Consider the following 26920-nt stretch of genomic DNA (forward strand, 5'->3'; position numbering starts at 1 on the left):
AATGCTGCAAATTCTGTTACATTTCTGATATTTTGTTAATATTCAGAGCATATTGTTAGAATCTCTGATTGTTAAACTCTAATTTGACTATAGCTGTATTATGCCACATAGTAAGTAAAGTGTAATGTGTTCAATAGAATGGTTGAGAATCTGAGGTGATTTAAAACATCCCTCTTTTGTCAGTAGGCCTATGAGGTTTTACTGTATTTATATACTTATTGAATATGACATTAAAACTGTTATGTTATAGAATAACAAATGTCTTGGATTAAGTATTTTTATCCTCACAAACTAGAGGGTGGCTAAATTCCCCTTGAAATGCCATAGGAGTAACTCAACACAGATTGCATCCAATGCTTTAAAAAGTCTGTTTATTTGTCATCATTTTTACATTTGAGTAATTTAGCAGATGTTCTAATGCAGAGCGACTTACAGTTAATGCATTCGTTTTATGATAGCTAGTGAGACAAACATATCACAGTCATAGAAAGTATTGAATTGACATGATGGACTTTGGATGTTAGAGAATATGGCCAAAATCTATCCTTACCTTAAAAATTTCAACTTTCACTTATTCCCTTAGTTCCAATATCTCTGCCCCACAATGGCAGATCATAACAAGGTAACGTTCTTATTGTTAAGAAGAGTCTGAGTATTTAGAGGGGATCTACACTGTCTGAGACAGGTAGTTTCATTCTCTAATGCCGAAGTTTGACAAAATACGGAGAATATGTTTTTTCTGTGGACATGCATGACTTGAAGCATAATAATTATGTTAAAAGCCGCTCACGCCCAACTTTGTTCAATCCAAATGCAGAATTTTTCAACTCAGGTCATGTGTTGTCTTAATTTATTATTTAAATATGGTCTGTTGAAAGATAAAGATGTTAAACAATGTTACTGGTTGCAATTTTCTTCTCTGTACTGTGATTGTGTCTGAAGTTAAATGTATTATTCATCTTTGGGCTGTAAGGTGAAGCCAGTTATCAGGAGAACTCCTTGAGGAAGTGCAGGTGGAAGTTCTTCAGGCGTTTCAGTACCTCTTCCATGGTTTCCACTGGGGTCATGACACACAGTCTACAGAGAGAGATGAGAACAAATCCGTGGGGAAGTATAACCATTTAAATAGAATGATGAGGCTAATGCTATGCTTCCCTGTTCATTTGCATAGGATGAGTAGTGGATATGGAGCCATTGACTACTGGAGTGTTTTATGGTGACATTTCTATGTCCATAAGCTGTTGACAGAGAGAGGATTGTACCTGATGTGGTGGGTGCCTTCCTTCTGTCCATACTCACACCCCGGTCCCACACACACTCCTGCCTCCTCTAGTAACCGTGTACAGTACCACAGGTCAGGCTGCATCCCCACCACCTGCAATGGAAAACAGAAAACTCACATATATAAGAGATCAAATCATTAACTCCAGAGTATTTAGAATGAATCAGATGTTGAATCACATGTTTTTCCTCCAAAAGGTGAATGTCTCTTGAAATGCCCATATGACAAACAGCAGTAGTCATTCTAGTGCTCTACCTGACCATACAGTGTACTATTTTCCCCATGACTAACCTTGGCCTTCTCAATGGCTGCTTGGGGTAGATACAGCCGGGGGAATACGAAAGCTCCTCCCATCATCGGCTGACAGCTGATCCCTGGGATATTGTTCAGAAACTCTGGGACCCAGTTCATGTTATGGACCAGCATGGCCCGGATAGACTGGGTCTCCTGGCGGAGATGGGAGAGAAGATGGAAAAGAAGGACACGGGGAGAGCATATTGTATGGGACACTGAGGTGCCGTTGTGAATAGGGAAAGGAATTCATTTGTTTGATTTTGATGAACTATTTCTTATTTTAGAGACTTCAATGATTGTAGAGCACTATCATTAAACTACTTGTGACTAAATGTTACATGGCATATGCAATCTATTAAGCCTAACGTCATACTGTAGTTTGATCTATTTTGATGGGTCTCACCTGGGCGTAGACCGGGTATGAGGGGTCCCCTGGCCTGGGAGGGTTAGCCATGAGCTCCAGGGCTAGCTGACCAGTCACAGGGGCACAGATGTCAGTGGAAAAGATGGTGTAGGCGTACTTCATGACGGCGGGGTCAAGGTTCACCAGCTCCACGTACCCTCCGCGTAGCCCACACCTGTGCAGGGAGGAGAGACATACAGAGTAGTGGTCAAACACTGGCCTGCTGGTTTCAGTACAGGCTTTTACACCATAGGAAGCCTGAAGTGGATCTCTTAGGGAACTGCCAGCTATTTTATTTACTTTTGTCACTATTGAGTTTGTGTTGGCAGCTCATACATCGTCTAAGATGGCCCTAATCCATGTTTGCGCTAACGCTCATGCTGAAGGAATTTGACATTTCTAAAGAAGTAGTAGGCTAGTAGCTAATTACTTAAGTAGCTAATGGGGTAATACGATCCAGATCATTGTAGAGTACAGTAGGCTATAGTATGTATGTATTGAAGAACACTCCTCTGTTGATGCGACTAATTGCTCTAATTGGGCCATGCCCCACCCCTTCCCACTACAGCTGTTCTCACTGCCAAAAACCACTCCTCAGGCTTTTTTTCACTCCTAACCTTACCATTTAACCCCCTTCTCCCCTTCTGAAACCGGCAAATCTTGTCATGGTGATGCCAGGGGGTGGCATATTCTGTTTGCCTTCCTTTTGTGCATGAAAGAATCAACCACCACAACCCTACCTAACAGCCTTATACAAGCCAATAAAATCCTCACCCCTCTGCTGTGTGTGTGAAATAAATCAGATAATTGAATCCTATCTCATTCATCCAGCAGCATTCTAATAGATGCATCATGGTGGCATTCTGAACTTTAGACCAGTCAATTACAAAACCTCCTAATACAGTTCACCTTTAGTTGAATGCATGAATCCGTTAGTCTATTGCCTTAGAAGACAGACAGTGCTGCTGTACAGTACTCACTCTCCCATGAAGCCTTTGGATGCTGAGTGGAAAGAGGCCAGCTCCACTGTGTGAGAGAGAGGAGGCCCCATCTCAGACAGAACCTTCTTATAGGAGACAAACTCACTGCCCTTCCCGAACACACTTTCCTGATACACCTGTGGATCAAATGAAACAGCGAGGGGTGCGTGGAAGACAGAACAACAACTCACTACATAGTCCATATAGAAAGAGGTGAAATATTTGTGATTGAAAATAAGCGATTTGCCAGGCGAAAGTATAGACAGGAAGTCACCTCATCAGCCATGATGAAGAGCCTCTCCTCAGCAGCGAATCGGATCACCTTTTCAATACACTTCCTGCTCTGAACATGACCTAGCAACAACAAAACAAATGAGACTATCCATAAATACTGTTGAGGTAACTTGGCTGCAAAAAAGTTTACTTTACATTCTTCATAGGGACAAATAGTGGGGTACTACTGTCAAATAGTGGGGTACTACGGTATCAACCATCATGGAACCGGAACAACTCGTTACCTGTAGGATTCCCCGGGTTGATGACATACAGGGCAACTGTGTTGCAGACACCCTTAGAGGCCTGTAATGCTCTGCGTAGCTCCTCCACCTCCATTGCCCAACCCTGCTCCTCATCTAGGTAGTAGGGAACAACGGCTGCACCGAGCCTTTGCAACATCATTTTGAAGGAAGAGTAGGTGGGCACAGCGGTCAGCACACCTGTCGGGAGTGAGGCCTGATTGTGGACCAACAGCTTCAGAACCAACTAAACAAAAAAATAATAATAAAGAGTGAAAGATGAATGAGACAGACACGATGATTAAGATGATTATTATTATGACAATGGTTTTGATGATGATGGTGAAGATGATTCTCACCATTAAAGACCTCTGGGAGCCAGATGTCATGAAGATATTCTCGGGGGACGATGGTACACCACCATCTCGTCGAGAGATGAAGTTGGACACACTGCACTGTATATAAGAGATACCACCAGTGGGTGTGTATGAGCCTGATAAGATAGAGAAGAAGAACAAAGAGATGTATATCAAATATAAACACACATCACATGCACACTGAACAAAAATATGAATGCAACATCTAAAGTGTTGATCCCATGTTTCATGAGCTGAAATAAAAGATCCCAGAAAAAGTCCATATGCACAAATAGCTTATTTCTCTCAAATGTTGTGCACAAATTTGTTTACATCCCTGTTAGTGAGCATTTCTCCTTTCCCAAGATAATCCATCCAACTGACAGGTGTGGCATATCAAGAAGCTGATTAAACAGCATGATCATTACACAGATGCACCTTGTGCTAGGGACAATAAATGGCCACTCTAAAATGCCTCAGATGTCTCAGCCTTTGAGGTAGCGTTCAATTGGCATGCTGACTGCAAGAATGCCCACCAGAGCCGTTGCTTGAGAATTGAATGTTCATTTGTCTACCAATGTTGTTGTAAATAATTTGGCAATAAGTCCAACCAGCCTCACAACCACAGACCAGGTGTAATCCCACCAGGACAGGACCTCCACATCCGGCTTCTTCACCTGTGGGATTGTCTGAGACCAGCCACCCAGACAGCTGATAAAAATATGGGTTTTCACAACCAAATAATTTCTGCACAAACATTCAAAAACTGTCTCAGGGAAGCTCATCTGCGTTCTCGTCGTCCTCAGCAGGGTTTGACTTGACTGCAGTTCGCTGTCGTAACCGACTTCAGTGGGCAAATGCTCACCTTCAATGGCCACTGGAACGCTGGAGAAGTGTGCTCTTCACGGATGATTCCCGATTTCAACTGTTCCGGGAAGATGGCAGACAGCGTTTATGGCGGAGTGTGGGCGAGGGATTTGCTGATGTCAGTGTGGTGAACAGTGTGCCCCATGGGGCCGGTGAGGTTATGATATGGGCAGGCATAAGCTACGGACAATGAACACAATAGCATTTTATCTATGGCAATTTTAATGCACAGAGATACTGTGACGAGAACCTGAGGCCCATTGTCGTGCCCTTCATCTGCTGCTATCACCTCATGTTTCAGCCTGATACTACATGGCCCCATGTCGCAAGGATCTGTACACAATTTCTGGAAGCTGAAAATGTCTAAGTTCTTCCATGGCCTGCATACTCACCAGACATGTCACCCATTGAGCATGTTCGGCATGCTCTGGATTGACATGTACAACAGCGTGTTCCAGTTCCGGCCAATATCCATTAACTTCACACAGCCATTGAAAAGGAGTGGGACAACATTCCACAGGCCACAATCAATAGCCTGATCAACTCTATGCAAAGGAGATATGTCGCTCTGCATAAGGAAAATAATGGTCACACCAGATACTGACTGGTTTTCTGATCCACGGAATCTGTAATAGATGCATACAGTGGGGAGAACAAGTATTTGATACACTACCGATTTTGCACGTTTTCCTACTTACAAAGCATGTAGAGGTCTGTAATTTTTATCATAGGTACACTTCAACTGTGAGAGACGGAATCTAAAACAAAAATCCAGAAAATCACATTGTATGATTTTTAAGTACTTCTACACCTGCATTGCTTGCTGTTTGGGGTTTTAGGCTGGGTTTCTGTACAGCACTTTGAGATATCAGCTGATGTATCAAATAAATTTGATTTGATTTGATGATGATCGTCAACCTTAGTACATTCAAAAAACGTAACACTTTCAAACTGTAGACATACTGTAATGTGTTTCCAAAGGCCCAATTGTAGTCCTCCTTACCTACACTGCCCCCATCACATGCGCTCAGTAGGCTTTGGGCCCTCTGTTTAACTTCCACTGGCAGTTTATCACTTTCGACCAGCTCAGGGTATATGCAGGCTGCAAGAACCTGACACACACACACATGCATGTATGCGTACACACACAAAGGTGTAAAGACAAAGAGTTAACAAATACAACTTATATTTATTTAACCTTTATTTTACTAAGCAAGTCAGTCAAGAACAAATTCTTATTTACAATGACGGCCTACACTGGCCAAACCTGCGCCGCCCTATGGGACTCCCAATCACGTCCGGTTGTGATTCAGCCTGGACTCAAACCAGGGTGTCTGTAGTGACGCCTCTTGCACTGAGATGCAGTGCCTTAAACCGCTGTGCTACTCAGGAGCAAACAGGCAGGATTAACGGGCGACAATCAGACAGAAACAAAGGTTAGAATGACATTACCTGTCGGACAAAAGTCAAGGGTTTTACCCCTCCTCCGTGTGGGTCTCCCCAACTGACGTCTATCACATCCATATAGGGCTTCCTCACTCCCTATCAGAAACAGATTACATGCTATAGTGTAAGTCAATGGATATTCATTAGTATACTATATTGTGTTTCACATGAAAATGCACTTCATTGCATGGACCATAATATTGTAATGAAACAGCAGGGAATAGGTCTCGAACCCTTGACCTTCTAGCCCGAGGTCCGGCGCGCTATCGACTGTGCCGCAAAAGCATGCTCGTGCGGCAGAGTCGATTTCCGCGCTTATAACCCAGGGTCGTTACAATATTTATGAACAACGCCGGTTTCTATCAGAAGTGAATAAAGGTCGCCCCACGCTACTTCCTGTTTTGATAACAAAAAAAACATGCCATTTCGTCTTTAGCTATGGATAGACATAACTAGCTGTCATGGAACACCATCTCTTTACAAACAGGTAGACTGTTAAAATCAAGACTCATGACTATCGACAGTGCATTGTGCTTTTGGGGTTGAAATAACGTTACACCTGTGGTTCCCAACTGTTGTTGTGGGGAGATGGCACTGAGCGCGAGCGGTTGGGCTCCAACGCCTGTGCCAGCCACATTCCAGTCTGTACATGGTGGGCCCGCACTAGCTAGCTGCAACACGGTTTTGATGTCGGTGCGAGTGTCGGTTTGCCATTCGACCGCTTTGCCTCAACGGAGCTGGCGATGAGGTTCTCCATCTTCAGCTTAGTATGGACACCAGCAAAGCTGGAGAGTTTCGGCTAGCACTGAGGGACAGTAGCGGAAGAGGCCGTAGTGTGGTAAGTGACATACTGCAACGTCTAGCTACCTAGCTAGGTATCTTGTGTTGGATCCTGTGTTTTACATTATAGCCATTACCATATATATGATTGAATATTATCTGCTGTTGGCTTGTGTGGATGTATGTATGTGTTATGCAACATAGCTGACTTGTGTAGAGGACTGCTAATTCCTATGTAGGTGACATTACACTACTATAGCTGAGACACATAGTAAAACAGGTTGGGCCCCATACAGGATATCTCTCACACACACACACTCACTGTAATCATCCAGAACACTGTCACAACAGGATACTCCTAGCCACAGGTGCTAGCCGGCAGTTCGGCCACAACTCCCCTGAAGATAGGGACGCATACGCTCTTACACACTGACCCCAGAAGACAGGGACGACGCACATACAGTACACACATAGCTGCCGAGGACACCCAGATAAGACACCCACAGATTGGCAGAAAGCCTAGACTTAGAGACAAACTAACACACACACATAATCTCCCTCCCAGCCGAACATTGTGTGACTGAAGATAGCGCACACACCAGATCTCCTTTTCAGCTGAACGGGGTGTGACGACCAAGAACAGGCATGGCAGGATTCTACGATGACGGACAGACAACAGAGCCAATGCCGGATGACTACACCCCAGCCTGATCCAATCCGAAGATCCGATCTCCTAGATATCAACCTACTTTCTGTTCTGTATATGAAGCTTGTACCCATTGTTAGCTAGTGTCTTTTTTGCTAGTCTCTGATGAGCTAACAGAGGGGCCCGTATATACGCTGTACCAGATATCTCCACTTTGAAATAAACCTGTCGCTTGTCGTACAATCTACCACCTTGTCTGCATCGATCCTTGACCGACTCACCCTTTTTCATATCCCATTATCAACACTTGAAACATTGTTAAAAGCTTCAGGGCCATGGGCCTTTCTCATGATGGAAAAAAGACAGGAACTGTGCAATGAGTTGGGGGGTGGCACATTCAGAGCGTGGGGTTGCAGAACCAGCGGTCTTTTGTTAGATAACAGGAGCCAGGTGCGAGATGGAGCATGAGCGCATGGATGTTCTTCACAGCAACAGTTACATCTATCAACAGAAGCGCCAAGAGGCGGGGACCCGCCTGAGCGCCTGCAATAGGCTGAGCAAGTTTAAACCACGCCCAGCCTCTACTGTGATAGGCCAACAGACGGGTTGGAACTGTCTATCACAGTATAAAGAATACTGTTCACATACATCTTGTCAGTTCTCTGTTCTGCCCTGCGTGGTATTACAGTGAGCCCGTATATACGAAAGTTGCATTTGCCATTTATTACTTAGCTAATAAAAAATACATAGTATAAAATCGGTGACTCATTGTTATATTTATCCTGATACCAGATTCGAATTTACGCAACTCTAACACTTGACATATGTAATGCCATGCAAACAATTGTATGCGTTGACGTAATAAATTGTACACACAACATTGTTCTGTTGGTTTGAGCAATGTCAGTTTAGAGATTTTTTTTTGACATAGCTACTTAATTGGAATCTTGTTTATTCAAATTACACAGTAATTCCATTGCTGGGAAACGATGTCGTGTGGTTTTTACAATCATCTGTCCTTGTGTCTATCTGAACAAGGGAAGAACCGTACTAAATAGGAGACCGTATGTTCTCTCTTTCTCTCCCTCCCTCTCTCTATAGTAAAAAGTTTGGACACACCTATTAATTCCAGGGTTTTTGTTTATTTGTATTATTTTCTACATTGTAGAATACATCCATATAGGGCTTCCTCACTCCCTATCAGAAACAGATTACATACTGTAGTGTAAGTCAATGGATATTCATTAGTATACTATATTGTGTTTCACATGAAAATGCACTTCATTGCATGGACAAGTGAACATGTATCTAGCCGTTCGATGTCTGAAATAATATAACATGATGCATGTGACTTCAGTATTAAGGTTGCTAACATCAGGTCAGCTCTGTGGCTGAACTATTAGATCTTACCTGTGTGAGTTCTGTTCTGGGTTGCTCGTCTCACCAAGGGCTCCAGCTCTGTCTGTTTGATGCTCCTCACCTTGGGGCAGATCTATCTCAGGTAGAGAAGAGACAATAGTTATTTAACCTGGAGTATTCCGTGTGGCGGGCTGAGTAAAAAGTATATTCCTTATCGGTCTTGTGGGTGTCAAGTGATACATTTACATTTACATTTAAGTCATTTAGCAGACGCTCTTATCCAGGGTTGCGTCTTTCGAATCCGGTATCAGGAAGAATAAAAGTCAGAATCTGTCGTTAATTATCTTTAATTAAATTCAAGCAATAAATGGTAAATGCAATTTTCGTATATACGGGTTCACTGTATAAGCACGCAGGGCAAGCAGAGAACTGACAGGATGTAAGTAAACAGCTGTTCTTATACTGTGATAGACGTAGTTCCAACTCGTCTGTTGGCCTATCACAGTAGAGGCTGAGCGTGGTTTAGACTTGCTCAGCCTATCGCAGGCCCTCAGGCTGGTCCCCGCCTCTTGGCGCTTCTTGGAGTCCACCCTCTGTCAATGTATAGATTCTTACTGTTCTGGTATCACACCCTAGTTATAACAGTTGCTCAGTTCCTGCTATTGTGTTGTTCAGTATTTTTCCATCTCAGTTAAACCTCGTGATGACCACCCCTCCCTATACATGATTAACCACAACTTTGTAACATGCAGCAAGTCACACCATGTGCTCAATATTGTCACACACACAGACAGGCAGGGCAAATGTATTAAACAGTACACCGCTTTGCAACATGCAAGTCACACCATGTTGCTCAATTATTGTCACACACACACACACACACACACACACACACAAAGCAGCTGTTGTTCAAACAATTCAATCTTAAGTAATATGGTAGAGGGTTTAAAATGCATTAATCCTAAATCCTTACACAAGCCATACATCGAGCAGTCCTGGATCCTGCAATATCCTATTGATCTTTTTGGCAACTAGACTCATTTTCCTATTTTGATTTGTGCTGTCCAATTTTGAGTTTAGAATTGTGTTAAAGTCCCCTCCACAGATAAGAGTGCCAGAGGTTTCTGTGGCAATTAAATCAAACACCTTCCTGTAGAAGACCATGTCACTCCCTGGGGGTGCGTATACATTAAATAATGTAACTTCCTGTAGAAGACCATGTCACTCCCTGGGGGTGCGTATACATTAAATAATGTAACTTCCTGTAGAAGACCATGTCACTCCCTGGGGGTGCGTATACATTAAATAATGTAACTTCCTGTAGAAGACCATGTCACTCCCTGGGGGTGAGTATATATTAAATAATGTAACTTCCTGTAGAAGACCATGTCCCTCCCTGGGGGTGTGTATACATTAAATAATGTAACTTCCTGTAGAAGACCATGTCACTCCCTGGGGGTGCGTATACATTAAATAATGTAACTTCCTTGTTATCCAGTTTACATTTAACAAGTATAAATTACCCTCCTTGTCTTTTATTTCTGACATAAACTCTAAATTAACTGAATTTGGGATCAAGATTGCAACTCCCCTTCTACCCATTTTGTAAGAAGAAAAAAAAGTGTTCCTATATCCCATTTTCTTGAGTTTCTCGTGTTCAGGTGGATAAGTGAGTTTCCTGCCAGAATAGTATGTCACCTCTCTCCCGTTTCATCTTTGCTATGACCTTACTTCTCTTGATGGCACTCCCCAGTCCGTTTACATTGAGACTTATGACCTTACTTCTCTTGATGTCACTCCCCAGTCCGTTTACATTGAGACTTATTACCTTACTTCTCTTGATGTCACTCCCCAGTCCGTTTACATTGAGACTTATTACCTTACTTCTCTTGATGTCACTCCCCAGTCCGTTTACATTGAGACTTATTACCTTACTTCTCTTGATGTCACTCCCCACTCCCCAGTCCGTTTACATTGAGACTGATGGCCTTACTTCTCTTGATGGCACTCCCCAGTCCGTTTACATTGAGACTTATTACCTTACTTCTCTTGATGGCACTCCCCAGTCTGTTCACATTGAGACTTAGGACCTTAAATTCCCCATGATGCATCGATATGAATAAAAAAAACCTGTGCACCATATCTGCCTTGCTAATCATGAGCCTAAAAATGAACAAAAAATCAAGAACGATAAAAGTAAACCAAAGTGGGAAAATACTTTGGTATTTGGACTCCCATGTCAGAGGACTGTCTCTTGCCTCTGGGGTTTGAGGGGATGAGTCTGTCCGTAGGAGTGGCCCCTCACTCAGATATGAAAATGCATGACGTCACAAACAAGACCTGGTGGAACCGAAAATAATAAGGGCTCCTAATTCGTCGCTTAAACACATCGGTTAATTACAAGTGAAAACTATTTCGGTCATGCTTGCATATCATGAACCCTCCCCTTGATACGCCCTTCTGTCGCCCCGTTGTCAATGTGTCATTAATCCTTAGCTAATATATATGTTATTAACGTGACGCTACTTAGTGTGTTCATAAAGAACACATACTTTTGGCTATTCACCCTTGTTCTGCATTGGGGGAAAATAGGGGATATATTTTACCTATTGCAATGTCAACCGTAACAACCCAACGTCTTAACAGCTCGCGTGACTGTTAATTCTGTTAAATCCAATTCATTGTCTTCCATCTTCCCGTTGGAAATGCCTGAGTCTCTCTCGGATGTGAACGTCCTCTCGCCGAGGTGGTTTCCCTCTTTCTCCATGACTCAGCTTGTCGACATCGATCCACGGGAGAGCCTGCTCGAGTCTGTTTCAGTATGATATGTTGGATAAAGGAATAAAGACAGATACCAATGTCAAGTTCAATACCCTTGTTCATGCATTGTACAAATACCTACACACGGAGTCCGGGGAACAGTCCAGCTAGTTGAGAACCTATCAAACTAGACTCCGTAACAGAGTCTTTCCACTGTTGATGTCGCCTTTCTCCTGGCGGTAATACTCCACTGGGAAGCCCCTTGACTTCAGGTCCTCAGCCGCCTCGTCTGCATGCTCGTATGAAACCGGGCCATTTTCCAGAAATACCCGCATTTTTGCCGGGTATGGTGTTTGTAAGTGAATACCCTTCTCTTCAAGTGCTTTCTTAATGGGGGTGTATTCTTTCCTTCTTTTCAGTATCTCTCCCACGTAGTCATGATCAAAGAACACTCGTTGGCCTTGGAAGTTAACAGGCTTTTTCCAGGTTGTAAGACTTTCTCTTTGACTGAGAATTTTAGGAACCGTACTACTATGGATTTGGGTGGGGCGCCGCTGGGGGGTTTTGAGGCCAGAGCTCGTGTGCTCTCTCAATTCCCAGGTCAGTGTCATCTTGAGTTTAGTTTAGTTTAGTTTATTTTTACAGGGACAGGACGTTTCAGTAAAAGTGCCGGTTTTAGCCAGCCGGCTAATTTTCAACCGCAGTCTCTGGGCAGGTTATTAAAAGCAATTACAATATAGACAATAGCAACATAGGACAAGCAAGACATAGCATACAGACAGAACAAAAAGCAGCAAGACAAAATTCATAAAAGCAACAAAGTGTTTCCACACCTCACAAGCTACAGACAACATAGAAAGCGGTAACACACAGCTAGGGACCATGTTCACAAATCTGATTGACCTTTAGCCATGTCTTCAAGCATTTTGTGAAAGTGTGATATGTGGTGCAGTTATGTGTGTCTGATGGCAGTGTATTCCAGACATGGGAAGCTCTCACAGAGAAAACGGATTTACTAAAGGTGCCTTTTCTTAAGGGAACTATACAGTCACCTCTCTTGGTGGACCTTGTGGATCTGCTGCCATATGTTTGGTTTTTCTGTTTAACAAAAATACTGAGTGGAGGGGGAGCCAGGCCATTTAGGATCTTGAATACAAGACATGCATCGGTGTATTGCGCAAGATTTTCCCAACTCAGGAGCTCATGCTTTCTGAGGATATAACAGTGATGATGGCTATTGGGCTTCCTATCAAGCACTTTGAGAGCCTGTTTGTAGACAGACCGAATAAGTCTTAATGTTGTACAGCAAGCTCGGGCCCAACTAGTCAAGCAGTATGTTAAGTGGGGGAGTATCATAGATTTGAAGTACAGTTTTGCTACATCTGTAGTCAAACAATGTCGTATAAATCGGTAAAATTAGCTAGGTTGAATTTGGTTATTTGAATGACCTTTTTCAACAGCTTTTTAAAAAGAGAGGTTGGAATCAAGTATGATGCCAAGGTACTTAAAATCAGATACCACCTGGAGCTTCTCCCCTGACACATAGACATCTGGCTCAATAGCATCTGTTGCCCTCTTTGTGAAGAACACTCAAACAGTTTTTTTTCAAATTGAGATGCAAACACGAGTCACGGAGCCACTTTAACCTGGACCATTACAGTAGTGAGTTCTTGTGCAGCTTGTTGTTTGCTCTTTGCATGCACATATATCACTGTATCATCTGCATACATTTGAACTTCAGACACGGTACAGACAGAAGGCAGATCATTCATGTACAGGCTGAACAGGAGGGGCCACAGTATTGACCCTTGGGGCACGCCCACATCATAGCTAAGAGTGGGCGACAGCTCATTTCTCACTCTGACACACTGAGTTCTGCCTTGAAAGTATTATGTGAGATAACGGTATTTAGGGGATGAGCGCATAGATATTCTACCCAGCAACAACTACACCTGCCAATGGGAGCGCCCGGGGGCTGGGACCAGTTGGGGCGCCAACAATCAACATAGATTGAGTAAGTTTAAACCACACTTGATCTCTACTCTGACAGGCCAGCTCGGAAGCAGGAACTACTACTGTCAGAGTATTTAAAGAAGATATCTTTAGGGTGTTGGCCAGTTCTCTGTTCTACCCTGCGTGGTGTTACAGCGGACCCGTCAATACAAAAATTGCATTTACCACTTATTACTTAGCTAATAAAAAATACATAGCATAAAATCGGTGACTCAGTGTCATACTTATCCTGATACCAGATTCGATCAGCGCAACCCTTTTTACACACAATTCCACCTTTATCACCTCACGAAATGAGGGTTCTTTTGCTGCTGCTATCTTATTTCCGCTAGCATTAGCCATCTCGGGTTCATCAACGATTATATCTGTCTTATGGGCTGTTGTTGTAGCTCCTCGACCTTTTCCATAAGTTATTATAATGCTCAGAGTAAATACTTGAATTTAGTGGGGGAAATACCCAACCGATGTGCAGAACGAAAAACTAGGCAGCCATTTCCTAAGTTGCGTCACCGTAAAGCCCCCTGTGCAATACTTTTAAGAAAGCTTTTTTGGGATGTGTATTGAATCAATGTTTGATGTGTTATTCCCATGCCAAAAAAAACTATGTTAAATAGTGCCTTTGAGACTGAGACAAGAGACCAAACAAAACAGCTCCCAGTGATATTATGTGGGTGGTTATTCATTTATTTCACCATTGTTAATTTACCTTGCCACCTTTCACCCTGTCAACACAAACATCATCCATTCCCACCATCTCCTTCTCACACACACACATTTTAATAGTGAAAGTGATATTTTCTATTAAATATGTTTTTAAAATCCATTGGAATGATTGCAAGAAGGCTATTACAGTAGTGAATGCAGACCAACACGACAATTTCAGTTCTGTGAATAATCACATATTATAAGGTCCGTTCCATCAGGAATTTTGAAACAGACATCGTGTCCTAAAGGCATAGTCTGTTGGAAAAGTCCAGGTTTATGTAGTTTTATCTAATTTTTGTTTCTCTCCTTGTTGGATCTGTAGTGAAGGCGTTATTACTTTATTTGCCTCACTTCAAGTATAATTGTTTGTTTTTCCCCTCATGATCAATAATAGACTATTTGACAATGAGAGTGTAGTATTATACTAACATAACATTAATTCACACCTTGTTCAAAGGCTCGCTCTCGGACCATAGTATTTATGAACGCCGGTTTCTATCGGAGGTAAATAAAAGATGACCCACGCTACTTCCTGTTTTGATAACAAAAAGAACCATGTCATTTCGTCTTTAGCTATGGATAGACATAACTAGCTGTCATGGAACGCCATCTCTTTACTAACAGGTAGACTGTTAAAATCAAGACTCATAACTATCGACAGTGCATTGTGCTTTTGGGGTTGAAATAACGTTACACCTGTGGTTCCCAACTGTTGTTGTGGGGAGATGGCACTGAGCGCGAGCGGTTGGGCTCCAACGCCTGTGCCAGCCACATTCCAGTCTGTACATGGTGGGCCCGCACTGGCTAGCTGCAACACGGTTTTGATGTCGGTGCGAGTGTCGGTTTGCCATTCTGGAATTCGACCGCTTTGCCTCCCCGGAGCTGGCGATGAGGTTCTCAATCTTCAGCTTAGTATGGACCCCAGCAAAGCTGGAGAGTTTCGGCTAGCACTGAGGGACAGTAGCGGAAGCGGCCGTAGTGTGGTAAGTGACATACTGCAACGTCTAGCTACCTAGCTAGGTATCTTGACATATGTAATGTCATGCAAACAATTGTATGCGTTGACATAATAAATTGCACACACAACATTGTTCTGTTGGTTTGAGCAATGTCAGTTTAGAGATTTTTTTTTTGACAAAGCTCCTGAATTGGAATCTTGTTTATTCAAATTACACAGTAATTCCATTGCTGGGAAACGATGTCGTGTGGTTTTTACAATCATCTGTCCTTGTGTCTATCAGAACAAGGGAAGAACCGTACTAAGTAGGAGACCGTATGTTCTCTCTTTCTCTCCCTCCCTCTCTCTATAGTCAAACGTTTGGACACACCTATTCATTCCAGGGTTTTTGTTTATTTGTATTATTTTCCACATTATAGAATAGTGAATACATCAAAACTATGAAATAACACATATGGAATCAAAAAAAAGTGTTAAACAAATAAAGAATATGAGATTCTTCAAACTGCCCACCATTTGCACACTTGGCATTCTCTCAACCAGCTTTGAGGTAGTCAATGCATTTCAATTAACAGCTGTGCCTTGTTAAAAGTTCATTTGTGGAATTTCTTTCCTTCTTAATGCGGTTGAGCCAATCAGTTGTGTTGTGACAAGATAGGGGGGTATACAAAAGATTGCTCTATTTGGTAAAAGACCAAGTCCATATTATGGCAAGAACAGCTCAAACAAGCAAAGAGAAATGACAGTCCATCATTACTTCAAGACATGAAGCTCAGTCAATCCACAAGAACTTTTAAAGTTTCTTCAAGTGCAGTCGCAAAAACCATCAAGCACTGTGATGAAACTGGCTCTCATGAGGACCAGAACAGGAAAGGAAGACCCAGAGTCACCTCTGCTGCAGATAAGTTCATTAAGAGTTACCAGCCTTAGAAATTGCAGCCCAAATAAATGCTTCAAGTAATGGACGCATCTCAACATCAACTGTTGAGAGGAGTCTGCGTGAATCAGGCCTTCATGGTCCAATTGCTGCAAAGAAACCACTACTAAAGAACACCAATAAGAAGAAGAGACTTGCTTGGGCCAAGAAACATGAGAAATGGACATTAGACCATGGAAATCTGTCCTTTTGGTCTGATGAATCCAAATTTGAGATTTTTGGTTGTAACCGCTGTGTATTTGTGAGACGCAGAGTAGGTGACCGGGTGATCTCTTCATGTGTGGTTCCCACCGTGATGCATGGAGGAGGTGGTGTGATGACGTGGGGATGCTTTGCTCATGACACTCAGTGATTTATTTAGAATTCAAGGTATACAGTGGGGCAAAAAATAATTTAGTCAGCCACTAATTGTGCAAGTTCTCCCACTTAAAAAGATGAGAGGCCTGTAATTTTCATCATAGGTACACTTCAACTATGACAGACAAAATGAGAAAAAAATAATCCAGAAAATCACATTGTAGGATTTTTAATGAATTTATTAAATTATGGTGGAAAATAAGTATTGTGGGCCACAGTGGTGATGTCATCCCTAAGAGAGGCACACAGAGGTCAGAGGGCATGGCAGTCTTTCTCTATTCTATTTGGCTTGTTTAGCTGCATTCCTGTTTTGTTGTGTCTTAGAAGAGTCTCCTCCTAGAACTCCATACTGTGGCTAAAACAATAGAATGCTGTCTCACAATTGACCGTTCTTTCTCTTTCATTGTAGTTGCTGCAAATAGTTCCCCACATCCTCTGGATGACCGACAGAAGCACACCGCAGCAGTAGCTCTAGAACAGCGCCGCACAGACTCCTTAACACTCACTGGTAAGTGCACTCATGCTTCCTCCACTCTCTCTTTTTCTACCATACTTGCATGGCAACATACAGAACATTTATGCATTTTTGTATAGTATTAGTAATTGAACCTGTTTTCTCTCTGAAGAGGAGCTGCGCCTGGAGCTTGCCCGGGCGATCGAAGCAGGCGACAGCCAGGCTGCTGCTCAGCATGCATCTGCTCTGGCTCACCAGAAGGTGGCGCTCACCATCCAACTGTCTGAGAAGAGTTACGCAGAAGGAGAGATACGGTGAGAAGAAGTAACAGGCAGTAGGTTTAGGGGAGATTTAAGATAAGTTGTGTTAATGGTGCTATGTCTGTATTGCAGTTTGGCTGTGGCAGTGGAGGACATTTCCTCTTCCTGTTGCGTCACAGTGAAAGTTTTCCCACACATGACCGTCGCAGCACTCAAGCAGCAGGTCAGATCAAAACTTCTGTGGTCTTCTGTTTGCTTGAGTAATTGTGCTACATTGGCAAATGTAAATGTTCACAAGTCTCTCTTCTCTGTCTGCATTGCTATCAGGTGTTTCTGGAGTATGGCTTCCACCCTCGCGTGCAGCGCTGGGTGATAGGGCAGTGTTTGTGCACAGAGCCCAGGTCCCTGGCCTCGTATGGAGTCCAGAGGGATGGGGACATGGCCTACCTCTACCTGATCTCAGCCCGCCATGCCTGCTGTTCCAGCAGGACCAGGAGGGCATCCTCCTCACCCCACCTCTGCCTACCAGCAACGGGTCTACGTCCCAGGACTGGAGGGGCTACAGCACCCTGCCCTCCAGGCTCAGCCACAACTCCCAGGGTAAGTTTGTGCACACACCCACAGAGACAGACGCACCCACGCACACAGCAGTGCACATACTAATAGCCACAAGAAGTAAATTGAAATAATTTTGCCAAAATTAGGCTATAAAAATGATATTACTCTTGTCTGAACAGACATAAATAAAATACTACACCAGAGAGCATAATTTAGCTACAGAGGATAAATGGCTTCAATAAAGAGCAGTGGATTAAGTTTTATTACACGTACTTACAGGGGAAGGCCACAATTTGGGCAGCACACGCACCAAATATAGAACAGCTTGTTGCATTGTGGCCATAGATATAATCCATAGAAGGATTTTGGAACCTCTTACCCTGGCACTTTGACTGTTAAACTCATTGGTACACTAGCAATGGCTGCCAGTCCTGGTTTAAATGGGAACTGGCATCTATGGATTATATTTATATGGTTGGTTGCGGTTTCTGTTAGGAAATATTTACATTTCAGACATTGGAGAAATGTGCCTGTCATCCATATGCAATGGGTGAGTAACCTATTAAGGCCACTACCATTCCAGTGTTTAATTGCTATATTGTAATTACTTCGCCACCATGGCCTATTTATTGCCTTACCCCTCTTATCATACCTCATTTGCACTTGCCGTTTATAGATTTTTCTACTGTATTATTGATTGTATGTTTATTTATTCCATGTGTAACTCTGTGTTGTTGTATGTGTCGAACTGCTTTGCTTTATCTTGGCCAGGTCGCAGTTGTAAATGAGAACTTGTTATCCACTAGCCTACCTGGTTAAATAAAGGTGTTCTCAACTAGCCTACCTGGTTAATTAAAGGTGAAATAAAAATACCTTTAAAAAAGGCGTCCACCCATGCAGCCAGCGTACATCAATAAATGAGGGATATTGGCCAAATGAGCCACATTTAATGTCCTTAAAAGCAGCCTATAACAAATGACAAAAACACTATTCCTTGTTTCAATGTGTAGCATATGCAAAAAAATGTATAGCCTATTTTTTTTTTAAATTGGTTTTTACATTCCTAAAACAATAATTGTGCACCTTATGTTTCAGCTGTCAGATTTGAGCACTAAATGCATCAGGGCATTTTATGCAAAGACTACTGGATTATACAAATATTTTTAAAAAAAAATACACTTCATGACTAAAAGTACAGTGCATTCGGAAAGTATTCAGACCTAGACTTTTTACACATTTTGTTACGTTACAGCCTTACTGTAAAATGGATTAAATTGTTTCTTTCTTCCTCAATCAACACACAATACCCCATAATGACAAAGCAAAAAGAGGTTTTAGAATTTCTTTCACATTTATTGTGGACCACTCAAGGACATTGAGACTTGTCCCAAAGCCACTACTCTTGCGTTGTCTTGGCTGTGTGCTTAGGGTCGTTGTCCTACTGGAAGGTGAACCTTCGCCCCAGTCGGAGGCCCTGAGCGCTCTGGAGCAGATTTTCATCAAGGATCTCTCTGTACTTTGCTCCGTTAATCTTTCACTCAATCCTGACTGGTCTTCCAGTCCCTGCCGCTGAAAAACATCCCCACAGCCTGATGTTGCCATCACCCTGCTTCACCGTAGAGATGGTTCCAGGTTTCCTCCTGACGTGATGCTTGGCATGCAGGCCAAAGAGTTTAATCTTGATTTCATCAGACCAGAGAATCTTGTTTCTCATGGTCTGAGAGTTTTGGCAGAGAGTCCTTTTGGCAAACTCCAAGCAGGCAGTCATGTGCCTTTTACTGAGGCGTGGCTTCCGTCTGGCCACTCCACCATCAAGGCCTGATTGGTACAGTGCTGCTGGAAAGTTATCCCATCTTCACAGAGGCATTCTGGAGCTGTCAGAGTGACCATCGGGTTCTTGGTCACCTCCCTGACCAAGGCCCTTCTCCTCCGATTGCTCAGTTTGACTGGGCGGCCAGCTGTAGGAAGAGTCTTGGTGGTCTTGTGCGGTTGCCGTACCAGGTGAAGATGCAGCCCGACAGGATGCTCTCAATTGTGGGTCTTAGGGGCCAAGTAGAATTTCTTCAGCCTCCTGATGCAGAAGAGGCACTGTTGCGCCTTCTTCACCACACTGTCTGGACCATTTCAGGTTGATTGGACATGATTTGGAAAGAAACACACCTGTCTTTATAAGGTCCCACAGTTGACAGTGCATGTCAGAGCAAAAACCAACTCATGAGGTTGAAGGAATTGTCCGTAGAGCTCCGAGACAGGATTGTGGAAGGGAACCAAAACATTTCTGCAGCATTGAAGGTTCCCAAGAACACAATGGCCTCCATCATGGATGTCATAAGGTGAATGCACCAATTTGTAAGTCGCTCTGGATAAGAGCGTCTGCTAAATGACTTAAATGGAAGAAGTTTGGAACGACCAAAAATCTTCCTAGAGCTGGCCGCCCAGCCAAACTGAGCAATCGGGGGAGATGGTCCTCTTGACAGAGCTCCAGAGTTTGTCTGTGGAGATGGGAGAACCTTCCAGAAGGACAACCATCTATGCAGCACTCCACCAATCAGGCCTTTATGGTGGAGTAACCAGACGGAAGCCACTCAGTAAAAGGCACCACACAGCCCGCTTGGAGTTTGCCAAAAGGCACCTAAAGGACTCTCAGACCATGAGAAAAAGATAGAACTCTTTGGCCTGAATACCAAGTGTCACGCTTGAAAGAAACCTGGCACCATCCCTACGGTGAAGCATAGTCGTGGCAGCATCATTCTTTGACAATATTGTTCAGCGGCAGGGACTGGAAGACTAGTCAGGATGGAGGGAAAGATGAACGGAGCAAAGTACAGAGAGATCCTTGATGAAAACCTGCTCCAGAGCGCTCAGACTGAAGCGAAGGTTCACCTTCCAACAGGACAACGGCCCTAAACACACAGCAAACACAACGCAAGAGTGGCTTTCGGACAAGTCTCTGAATGTCCTTGAGTGGCCTAGCCAGAGCCCGGACTTGAACTTGATCGAACATCTCTGGAGAGACCTGAAAATACAGTGGCTTGCGAAAGTATTCACCCCCCTTAGCATGTTTCATGTTTTGTTGCCTTACAACCTGGAATTAAAATAGAGTTTTGGGGGGGTTGTATCATTTGATTAACACAACATGCCTACCACTTTGAAGATGCAAAATATTATTTGTGAAACAAACAAGAAATAATACAAAAAAACAGAACTTGAGCGTGCATAACTATTCATCCCCCAAAGTTAATACTTTGTAGAGCCACCTTTTGCAGCAATTACAGCTGCACGTCTGTTGGGGTATGTCTCTATAAGCTTGGCACATCTAGCCACTGGGATTTTCGCACATTCTTCAAGGCAAAAAACAGCTCCAGCTCCTTCAAGTTGGATGGGTTCCGCTGGTGTTTGGCAATCTTTAAGTCATACCACAGATTCTCAATTGAATTGAGGTCTGGGCTTTGACTAGGCCATTACAAGACATTGGAATCCTAAATGTTTCCCCTTAAACCACTCGAGTGTTGCTTTAGCAGTATGTTAGGGTCATTGTCCCGCTGGAAGGTGAACCTCTGTCCCAGTCTGAAATCTCTGGAAGATCTCATTCCTTCAATTCTGACCAGTTTCCCAGTCCCTGCAGATGAAAAACATCCCCACAGCATGATGCTGCCACCACCATGCTTCACTGTGGGGATGGTGTTCTCGGGCTGATGAGAGGTACTGGGTTTGCGACAGACATAGCGGTTTCCTTGATGGCCAAAAAGCTTCATTTGTCTCATCTGACCAGAGTACCTTCTTCTATATGTTTGAGGAGCCTCCCACATGCCTTTTAGCGAACACCAAACGCGTTTGCTTATTTTTTTCTTTAAGCAATGGCTTTTTTTCTGGTCACTCTTCCGTTAAGCCCAGCTCTGTAGAGTGTACAGCTTAAAGTGGTCCTATGGACAGATACTCCAATCTCCGCTGTGGAGCTTTGCAGCTCCTTCAGGGTTATCTTTCGTCTCTTTGTTGCCTCTCTGATTAATGCCCTCCTTGCCTGGTCCGTAAGTTTTGGTGGGTGGCCCTCTTGGCATGTTTGTTGTGATGCCATATTCTTTCCATTTAATGGTGCTCTGTGGGATGTTCAAAGTTTCAGATATTTTTTTATAACCCAACCCTGATCTGTACTTCTCCACAACTTTGTCCCTGACCTGTTTGGAGAGCTCCTTGGTCTTCATGGTGCCGCTAGCTTGGTGGTGCCCCTTGCTTAGTGGTGTTGCAGACTCTGGGGCCTTTCAGAACAGGTGTGTATATATACACTGAGATTTTTATGTATGTCGATTTACATGAAATCCATTTAAGTTACAGGTTGTAACGCAACAAAATAGGAAAAACGCCAAGGGGGATGAATACTTTTGCAAGGCACTGTAGCTGTGCAGCGACGCTCCCCATCCAACCTGACAGAGCTTGAGAGTATCTGCAGAGAAAAATTGGAGAAACTCCTCAAATACTTGTGTGCCAAGCTTGTAGTGTCATACCCAAGAAGACTCTAGACTTAAATCACTGTAAAAGGTGCTTCAACAAAAGTACTGAGTAAGGGGTCTGAATACTTATGTAAATGTGATATTTCAGTTTATTTTTTATAAATGTGCCAAAATTTCTAAAGACCTGTTTTTGCTTTGTCATTATGGGTTATTGTGTGTAGATTGATGAGGAAAAACTATTTAATCCCTTTTAGAATAAAGCTGTGGAAAAAGTCAAGGGGTCTGAATACTTTCCGAATGCACTGTATATGGAAGTACAATTAACAAAAATATAAAACACATGTAAAGTGTTGGTCCCATGTTTCATGAGCTGAAATAAAAGAAACCAGACATTTTCCATATGCACAAAAAACGTATTTCTAAAAAATTTTGTGCACAAATTTGTTAACATCCCTGTTAGTGAGCAGTTCTCCTTTGCTAAGATAATCCATCCACCTGACTGGTGTGGCATATCAACAAGCTGATCAAACAGCATGATCATTACACAGGTGCACCTTGTGCTGGGGACAATAAAAGGCCACTCTAAAATGTACAGTTTTATCACAACACAATGCCACAGATGTTTTAAAGGAGTGAGTGCAATTGACATGCTGACTGCAGGAATGTCCACCCGAGCTGTTTCCAGAGAATGTAATGTTCATTTTTCTACCATAAGCCACCTCCAACATCGTTTTAGAGAATTTAGCAGTACATCCAACCGGCCTGACAATCACAGACCACGTGTAACCACGCTAGCCCAGGACCTCCACATCCGGGTTCTTCAGCTGCAGGATGGTCTGAGACCAGCCACCCGGACAGCTGATGAAACTGTGGGTTTGCACAACCTGTCAGAAACCATCTCAGGGGGGTGCTCATCGCCTCACCAGGGTCTTGACCAGACTGCTCCCCTTCGATGGCCACTGGTACGCTGGAGAAGTGTGCTCTTCACAGACGAATCCCGGTTTCAACTGTACCGGGCAAAGGGCAGACACTGTGTATGGCATTGTGTGGGCAAACAGAGTGCCCCATGGTGGGGTTATGGTATCGGCAGGCATAAGCTACGGACAACAAACATAATTGCATTTTAACGATGGCAATTTGAATGCACAGAGACACCATGTCGAGATCCTGAGGCCCATTGTCGTGCCATTTATCCACCGCCATGTTTCAGTATGATAATGCACAGCCCCATGTCGCAAGGATCTGTACACTGAAACTGAAAATGTCCCAGTTCTTCCATGGTCTGCCTGCCTACTCACCAGACGTGTCACCCATTGAGCATGTTTGGGATTCTCCGGATCAACGCGTACGACAGCGTGTTCCAGTTCCTATCAACATCCTGCAACTTCGCACAGCCATTGAAGAGGAGTGGGACAACATTCCACAAGCCACAATCAACAGCCTTATCAACTCTATGCGAAAGAGATGTGTCCTGCTTACATGAGGTAAATGGTCACACCAGATACTGACTGGTCTTCTGATCCAAGCCCCCTACCTTTTTTTAAAAGTATCTGTGACCAACAGATGCATATCTGTATTCCCAGTCATGTGAAATCCATAGATCTGGGCCTAATTAAATAATTTAAATAGACTGATTTCCTTATGAATTGTAACTCAGTAAAATCTTAAATTGTTGCATCTTGCATTTATAAGTTTCTTCAGTGTAGTTTAGTGCATCTCCAATATATTGTTAAATCGAGAATCGGCATCCTATTTCGCAACAAAGCCTCCTTCACTCATGCTGCCAAACACCCTCGTAAAACTGACTACCCTACCATTCCTTGACTTCGGCGATGTCATTTACAAAATAGCCTCCAACATTCTACTCAGCCAATTGGATGCAGTCTATCACAGTGCCATCTGTTTTGTCACCAAAGCCCCATATACTACCCACCACTGCGACCTGTATGCTCTCGTTGGCTGGTTCTCGCTACATATTCATCGCCAAACCCACTGGCTCCAGATCATCTAAGTCTTTGCTAGGTAAAGCTCCGCCTTATCTCAGCTCACTGGTAGCAATAGCAACACCCACCCGTAGCACTCGCTCCAGCAGGTATATTTCACTGGTCTTCCCCAAAGACAACACCTCTTTGGCCGCCTTTCCTTCCAGTTCTCTGCTGCCAATGACTGGAATGAATTGCAAAAATCACTGAAGTTGGAGACTTATATATCCCTCACTAACTTTAAGCATCAGCTGTCAGAGCAGCTTACCGATCGCTGCAGCTGTTCACAGCCCATCTGTAAGTAGCCCATCCAACCAACTACCTACCTCATCCCCATATTTGTTTTTCTGCTCTTTTGCACACCCTCATCTGCACATATCACTCCAGTGTAAATTGCTAAATTGTAATTACTTCGCCCCTATTGGAGTATTTATTGCCTTACCTCCATACTTCATTTGCACACACTGTATACAGATTTTTATATTGTGTTATCGACTGTATGTTTGTCTATTCCATGTGTAACTCTGTGTTGTTGTTTTTGTTGTACTGCTTTGCTTTATCTTGGCCAGGTTGCAGTTATAAATGAGAACTTGTTCTTAGCTGGCCTACCTGGTTAAATAAAGGTGAAATTTAAAAGTGATAGTTTCCTGATCTTAGATCTCTCAGATATAGGGCAGACATTTCAAAACAAACTTCCTTTAGATATTCTTTGGGACTGTTTTTCCATTTATGAATATGTATTTCTATGGGCTTATAGCACTAAGGCCAAATTCAATGTTTCATTAAATAATTTAAAAATATATTTCATACCTAAAGGGGTCCTAAAATTCTAAATCAAATATCTAAATGATCCTTGGTATGACCATCTTCAAACAATTCCATATGTTGGCTTAGTAGAACCCTCCTTTATACTCTAGATCAGGGCTGTAGGCTTATTTTTTATTTTCTCCAACCCTAATCTAGCGCACCTGATTTATTAATTAGCTGGTTAATAAGCTGAATCAGGTTAGTTACAACTGGGGTTGAAAAGAGAACCTACAGGAGGGTAGCTCTCCAAGAACAGGGTTGGAGAGCCCTGCCCTAGAGGGTTAAAGAACTGGTTTAGATTAATAAATAGGCCTCCAATAATAAAACAAATAAATACAAAAGTATATATAAAGTTCCAAAATTGCATCCTATCAGAATAGCGAGTTGCACAGTAGGCGGCATTAGGCTATTTGTGTGGTATTTATACAAAAAAATGATGCTAATGTCTATCATGTAAAGGACATAGAATTGCATGAAATGTGTTTATAAAAGGCTCATTTATTTTTTCAGACCCTGCATGTGTGGAAATCCTAAAAACGTTTCTGCTCAACTGTATGCCAGTATGCAAATATAGTTGCATGCGATGCTTTATTATAAAAGGGTACTGATCACTCATTTACCATTGTTGTGATTGACTGTAGGGAGCACCGGACGTGAGGCTGACAGGCTGGGTATGAGCGAGATCAGAGGCCCTCAACTTGGAGACTCTGCAGATCAACAATAAACCTGATCAACACTGCAAACCCAGTAAAACACAGGTACAAACCCAATGTTTTCATATTTATGTGGTCGGCTATTTGCTTCAAACACCATTTAATTGTTTTACGCAACATGATAGTTGAGGACATACTTTCTCTTTCCCTGATAGAAACCTAATATTTCATATAGCTAGTATACTGAACATCACTGCTCTTTACGTCTGACACGCAGAAAGAATGGGTTTGTCCCTCCTGCACCTTTATCAACAATCCTTCCCGACCAGGCTGTGAGATCTGCAGTACAGCCAGACCTGACTCGGGAGCACCGCCTCATACAACAGGTACTGGATCTATTGCATAGAGTAGACAGAACACATCACCTGCATTCTGAACTACAATATTGTCTTTATTCCCTGTCTGTTTTAAAGGAGAAAGGAAGAAGATTGGAGCAGGGGGAGATTGGTGCATTGATCAGTTGACTGCCTCGCAACCTTTACCATAGCCTGGATGACTGATCACACACACAACTGACACCAACTTACTGCTTCTTAGGTAAAAACCCACTACTGACAAACACTAGAGGTATATGGACGCTGTCGCACACATGGAGCTCCACTTGCAGTGGCTCACAAAAGGAACTACCTGTATAGTCAATGGGAGCTGGCTTTTTGACTCTCCTCTGGACATGATGGCAGTCAGCAACCTTTGCCTTGTGGTAGACTTTCTATTTATTTATTTTACATTGGGGAGGGGTGGAATAGTCCTATATTTATTCCAGAGGGGTAGGTGGTGCTTCCCTTCTCTCTACCTGATATCTCAGATGAGAGAATATGGTATATTTTGAAGTTGGCCAACTGGGATACTTTTGAGTATTGAAAGTGCAGTTTAAAACCAAGGCCTGTATTCAAACTCAGAGTAGGTGTGCTGGTCTAGGATCAGATGTATTTTAGATCATAATTATATAGACATGGGTGACCTGATCCTAGATCAGTACTCCTACTCTGAGATACATTGTGAATACAGGCCCAGGTCTTGCTGGTCAATGGTTGGTGCCA

General features: G+C 43.0%; 2 protein-coding genes and 1 long non-coding RNA gene across 7 annotated transcripts; 2 read left to right on the top strand and 1 right to left on the bottom strand.

Moving 5' to 3' along the window:
* Positions 1-354: 354 nt before the first annotated feature.
* LOC115114860 (alanine aminotransferase 2-like) lies at positions 355-15272 on the bottom strand. Of its 4 annotated transcripts, XM_065013476.1 has the most exons (13): positions 11831-12187; positions 11535-11739; positions 8980-9061; positions 6150-6239; positions 5701-5809; positions 3834-3967; positions 3478-3721; positions 3234-3313; positions 2960-3096; positions 1980-2154; positions 1574-1729; positions 1263-1375; positions 355-1077 (listed from the first exon to the last, which is right to left on the bottom strand). In XM_065013476.1, the coding sequence occupies exons 4-13, from the start codon at positions 6219-6221 to the stop codon at positions 987-989; spliced, it is 1311 nt and encodes a 436-aa protein (XP_064869548.1). In that variant the 5' UTR covers positions 6222-6239; positions 8980-9061; positions 11535-11739; positions 11831-12187; the 3' UTR covers positions 355-986. The 4 variants fall into 4 exon arrangements, with proteins under 4 accessions (XP_064869548.1, XP_064869549.1, XP_064869546.1 ...); XM_065013477.1 differs by lacking the exons at positions 8980-9061; positions 11535-11739; positions 11831-12187 and adding exons at positions 7473-7477; positions 15059-15272; XM_065013474.1 differs by lacking the exons at positions 11535-11739; positions 11831-12187 and adding an exon at positions 9181-10157.
* LOC135565692 (uncharacterized) lies at positions 6862-7817 on the top strand. Its single transcript, XR_010461791.1, has 2 exons — positions 6862-6981; positions 7128-7817. It is a non-coding gene; the product is annotated as an uncharacterized LOC135565692 (long non-coding RNA).
* Positions 15273-15301: 29 nt separating the features above from the next.
* On the top strand, positions 15302-26380 carry LOC115114861 (ranBP-type and C3HC4-type zinc finger-containing protein 1-like). Of its 2 annotated transcripts, XM_065013479.1 has the most exons (7): positions 15302-15389; positions 17068-17166; positions 17285-17426; positions 17505-17595; positions 17700-17972; positions 25809-25925; positions 26098-26380. In XM_065013479.1, the coding sequence occupies exons 4-6, from the start codon at positions 17569-17571 to the stop codon at positions 25842-25844; spliced, it is 336 nt and encodes a 111-aa protein (XP_064869551.1). In that variant the 5' UTR covers positions 15302-15389; positions 17068-17166; positions 17285-17426; positions 17505-17568; the 3' UTR covers positions 25845-25925; positions 26098-26380. The 2 variants fall into 2 exon arrangements, with proteins under 2 accessions (XP_064869551.1, XP_064869550.1); XM_065013478.1 differs by lacking the exons at positions 15302-15389; positions 17068-17166; positions 17285-17426 and having other exon boundaries at positions 17433-17595.
* The last annotated feature ends 540 nt before the right edge of the window (positions 26381-26920 follow it).

The sequence above is a fragment of the Oncorhynchus nerka genome, linkage group LG9b, assembly GCF_034236695.1.
Source record: "Oncorhynchus nerka isolate Pitt River linkage group LG9b, Oner_Uvic_2.0, whole genome shotgun sequence".
Lineage (NCBI taxonomy): Eukaryota > Metazoa > Chordata > Actinopteri > Salmoniformes > Salmonidae > Oncorhynchus > Oncorhynchus nerka.

Coding starts and splice junctions, on each gene's coding strand:
- LOC115114860 (XM_065013477.1), bottom strand. CDS start 15,257: ATGGCAAACCGACACTCGCACCGACATCAAAACCGTGTTGCAGCTAGC. Junction 5,810..6,149: donor CCTTGACTTTTGTCCGACAG/GTAATGTCATTC, acceptor TGTGTGTGTCAG/GTTCTTGCAGCCTGCATATA. Junction 1,730..1,979: donor CATACCCGGTCTACGCCCAG/GTGAGACCCATC, acceptor CATCTCCGCCAG/GAGACCCAGTCTATCCGGGC.
- LOC115114861 (XM_065013478.1), top strand. CDS start 17,482: ATGGTGCTATGTCTGTATTGCAGTTTGGCTGTGGCAGTGGAGGACATT. Junction 17,596..17,699: donor TCGCAGCACTCAAGCAGCAG/GTCAGATCAAAA, acceptor CATTGCTATCAG/GTGTTTCTGGAGTATGGCTT. Junction 17,973..25,808: donor GCTCAGCCACAACTCCCAGG/GTAAGTTTGTGC, acceptor GATTGACTGTAG/GGAGCACCGGACGTGAGGCT.